The 4,078-nt window shown below is 62.6% G+C and overlaps 1 protein-coding gene across 1 annotated transcript in view; it reads left to right on the top strand.

Moving 5' to 3' along the window:
- The window catches only part of LOC100547453 (methionine--tRNA ligase, cytoplasmic-like), a gene marked incomplete at its 5' end in the record, with an annotated part of 6,317 nt that continues 2,239 nt past the window's right edge, over positions 1–4,078 (top strand). Inside the window, 10 exons of the mRNA XM_031557587.1 lie at positions 1–78; positions 168–243; positions 435–595; positions 675–787; positions 2,071–2,187; positions 2,258–2,461; positions 3,231–3,432; positions 3,530–3,604; positions 3,683–3,853; positions 3,971–4,073. Of these exons, the coding sequence (XP_031413447.1) occupies positions 1–78; positions 168–243; positions 435–595; positions 675–787; positions 2,071–2,187; positions 2,258–2,461; positions 3,231–3,432; positions 3,530–3,604; positions 3,683–3,853; positions 3,971–4,073 (1,300 nt within the window). The remainder of the gene's footprint in view (positions 79–167; positions 244–434; positions 596–674; positions 788–2,070; positions 2,188–2,257; positions 2,462–3,230; positions 3,433–3,529; positions 3,605–3,682; positions 3,854–3,970; positions 4,074–4,078) is intronic.

The raw sequence follows: 4,078 nt of genomic DNA, 5'->3' as shown, positions 1-4,078 counted from the left end.
GCGGCGGCGGCGCTGGGAGGAGCGCTGGGCCACATCGAGAGGAGCTTGGCTGGGAGAGGCACGGCGTACCTGGCCGGGGTGAGCGGGGCTGATCCCATGCGTTTGCGGGGAATGCAGCGTGGGGCCGGGGCCGCCTCGGGGCACAGCTCCGCTCCTTCGTGCTGCAGGAGGCTGAGTCGGTGGCGGACGTGGTGGTGTGGGGCACGCTGTTCCCTGTGCTCCGAGATGAAGCTGTGCCTGTGGGTAAGAGATGGGTGAGGCCGCTCCTCCTCTGCACTCCCCGGCATCCTGGAGGGCTGCTGGGCTGGGAGCTGCGGCGCTGTGGGATCGCGGGTCCCGCTTTCTCTCTTCTACAGGATTTTACGGGGGAGGGCGTGAACCGGGTGTCTGTGGATTGCCATCGTGCTGCTTTGTGTCACCCCTTTCCCTGACAGCTGAGCCGCTGCAGAGCTGGTTCCGGAGCATGACGCTCTCGGAGGCGTGCAGGAACGCTGCCGACACCGTGCTGCTGCCGCAGCGCCTGCAGGAATTCACGGCCTGCCTGCAGAAGCTGCCCCCGCCGCGGCCACCGCCGGACACGGCCACAGGCAGTGAGGTGTGGGCCTGGTGTGGGAGCACTGTGCGCATCCCCTCCCCTCAGTCCCTCCTCCATTGTTCAGCCATCCCCCCTGCAGGAGGACGACATATCGGAGCAGGCGCTGACGGAGGAGGACGTGGCAGCAGCTGTGGATGCCTGGAGTCGCGGTGCTGCTGCGCTGCCCAAACCCTGGAGGCCTCTGAAACCCGTGTGAGTGCCGCTGTGGGGCTGGGGGGGGGACCCACAGAATCACCGAGGTTGGAAAAGATCTTCAAGATCATTCAGTCCAACCATCCACCCATCACCAATAGTTCTCCCTAAACCGTGTCCCTCAACACAAAGTCCAAACGTTCCTTGAACAGCTCCAGGGTCGGTGACTCCACACCTCCCTGTGCAGCCCATTCCACTGCCTCACCACTCTTTCAGACAAGTAGTATTTCCTAACGTCCAGCCTAGATCTCCCCGGGTGCAGCTTGAAGCCATTCCCCCTAGTTCTATCACCAGTTACACGAGAGAAGAGGCTGACCCCCAGCTCAGTACGACCTCCCTTCAGGTAGTTATGGAGAGCAATGAAGGTCTGCCCTGAGCCTCCTCTTCTCTGATCCCAGCTCTTCAGCCGCTCCTCATAAGGTCTGTGCTCCAGAGCCCTCACCAGCTTTGTTGCCCTTCTTTGAACCCTCTCCAGGGCTTCAATGTCTTTCCTGTAGTGAGGGGCCCAAAACTGGACACAGTGCTCGAGGTGCGGCCTCACCAGAGCTGAGTACAGGGGGACAATCACTGCCCTGTTCCTGCTGCCAGCACCATCCCTGATGCAAGCTAGGAGGCCATCAGCCTTCTTGACCACCTGGGCACACTGCTGGCTTGTGTTCAGCCGAGCATCAGTCAACACCCCCAGGTCCATTTGCTCTACGCAGTCTTCCAGCCACTCTGCCCCAAGCCTGTAGCGTTGCCTGGGGTTGTTGCAGCCAAAGTGCAGGACCCGGCATTTGACCTTGCTGAACCTCATCCCATTGGCTTCAGCCCAGCTCTCCAGCCTGTCCAGATCCCTCTGTAGGGCCTCGCTGCCCCCAGGCAGATCCACACTTCCAGCCAGCTTGGTGTCATCTGCAAACTTACTGAGGGTGCACTCGATGCCCTCATCCAGGTCATCAGTAAAGATATTGAAGAGCACAGGCCCCAGCACCGACCCCTGGGGAGCACCGCTGGTGTCCGGTCGCCAGCTGCATTTCGCTCCATTCACCACCGCTGTCTGGGTACCGCTCTTCCAGCCAGTTCCTTATCCAGCCAAGAGCGGCTTCTGCAGGAGAATGCTGTGGGAGACAGCGTCAAAGGCCTTGCTGAAGTCTGATAGATAGACTACACCAGCAGCCTTTCCCCTGTACTGGACGGGTCACTAGATCGTAGAAGATCAGATCGCTCGAGCAGGACCTGCCCGTGCTGGGTAGGTTGTCCCCCCTTGCGCAGCGCGGTCTGAAGGGCTCCGTGTGGCGCAGGTTGCCGGTGGAGGGCATGAGGAACGTGCTGATCACCAGCGCCCTGCCCTACGTCAACAACGTGCCGCACCTGGGCAACATCATCGGCTGCGTCCTCAGCGCCGACGCCTTCGCCAGGTGAGGGGGTTTGGGGTGGGGGTGAGACGGGGCGGCCCAGCGCCGTGCCCCAACCCGCAGCCGCCTGCAGGTACTGCCGCCTGCGGAACTGGAACACGCTGTACGTGTGCGGCACCGACGAGTACGGCACGGCCACCGAGACCAAGGCGGTGGAGGAGGGGCTGACGCCGCGGCAGATCTGTGACAAATACCACGCCGTGCACGCCGACATCTACCGCTGGTTCGACATCTCCTTCGACTGCTTCGGCCGCACCACCACGCCGCAGCAGACCGCGTGAGCACCGCCTGGGGGGCAGCCCGGGCCCTGCAGCTCCTCGTCGCTGTCTTCTCACTCCTTTCTCTGCCCGTAGGATTTTTTAGGGGGGGCGGCTCGGGGCTTTCCGGCACCCCCTGATCACTACCACCTCGCTCCTCTGTCTTTTGTCCTGCAGGATTTTATGCTGGTGGGGACAGCTTGGGGCTCTCTGGCACCGTTGGGTTGCCATCATTTCACTCCTTTCACTTTTTCCCCATTGGATTTTCTGCGGGGTGGCTCTCCAGCACCCCTGACTGCTGCCACCTCGTTCCTTTTTCTCTGCTCCCACAAGGATTTTCTTGGCGGTGGGGGCAGCCTGGGGCTCTCGGGCACTGCCACGTTTCCACTGCTTCACTCCTTTTTCTCTCCTCCCATAGGACTCGCTGTGAGAAGGGCTCTCAGGCGCCCTCTGACTGCCCCCACCTCATTCCTTTTCTCCTGCAGCATTTCCCAGGCTGTGGGGGGATGGCCTGGGGCTCTCCAGCACCCCCTGATTGCTGCTGTCTTGTTTCTCTTCTCATGCAGGGGGGGATGCACCCAGGGCTTTCTGGCACAGCGAGATTGCTGCTGCTATTGCTCCTCTCTCTCTTCTCCTGTAGGGTTTTCTGTGGGGAGCTCACAAGCACCCCGTTTGCCACCACCTCACTCCTTTCTGTCCTTGCCCAGCATTTCTGGGTGGGCGGGGATCAGCCCGGGGCTCTCAGCACCCCCAGCTGGCACCACCTCACTCCTTCCTGTCGTCCCGCAGCATTTCACAGGACATCTTCCAGCGCCTGCAGGCCCGTGGCTTCGTGCTGCAGGACACGGTGCAGCAGCTGCACTGCGCCGGCTGCCAGCGCTTCCTGGCCGACCGCTTTGTGGAGGGCATCTGTCCCTTCTGCGCCTACCAGGAGGCGCGCGGCGATCAGTGCGACAAATGCGGCAAGCTCATCAACGCCGTGGAGCTGAAGGTGAGATGAAGGGGAGCGGAAGGAGAGTGGGGCACTGCTGCTCTGCCCACAGCCTGCTGTTGTGCTGGGCAGTGTCTGAACCGTGCTTCTCTGGCAGACTCCTCGCTGCAAGCTGTGCGGTGGCAGCCCTGCGGTGCGGCCCACCCGGCATCTCTTCCTTGACCTCCCCAAGGTGGGTGTTACCCCCCCCGGGAGCTGAGGGGGCAGAGCTGCCCCCCGTGCTTCGCTCATTACTGCATGCTGCCTGCAGCTGGAGGAGCGGCTGCAGCCGTGGCTGGAGAACTGCTGGGCCACGGGGAACTGGACGGCCAACGCCCGCTACATCACGCGCTCCTGGATCCGTGATGGGCTGCGGCCACGCTGCATCACACGGGACCTGCAGTGGGGCACACCTGTGCCTCTGGATGGCTTCCGGGACAAGGTGGGTGCTGCCAGGGCAAGGTGGGTGCCAGCAGGCAGCTCGGCCGTAGGCTCCGGTCCCGGTCCATCCCAGCTCACGTAGGGAGCACTGAGCACATCTTCCCCCCATCCCATGCAGGTGTTCTACGTGTGGTTCGACGCTCCCATCGGGTATCTGTCCATCACTGCCAACTACACGGAGCACTGGGAGCGCTGGTGGAAGAACCCGCAGCAGGTGGGGGGCAGG

Source organism: Meleagris gallopavo, unplaced genomic scaffold (assembly GCF_000146605.3).
Source record: "Meleagris gallopavo isolate NT-WF06-2002-E0010 breed Aviagen turkey brand Nicholas breeding stock unplaced genomic scaffold, Turkey_5.1 ChrUn_random_7180001865818, whole genome shotgun sequence".
Lineage (NCBI taxonomy): Eukaryota > Metazoa > Chordata > Aves > Galliformes > Phasianidae > Meleagris > Meleagris gallopavo.
Note: the sequence above shows the minus strand (reverse complement) of the source record. Positions and strands in the feature narration are given on the sequence as shown.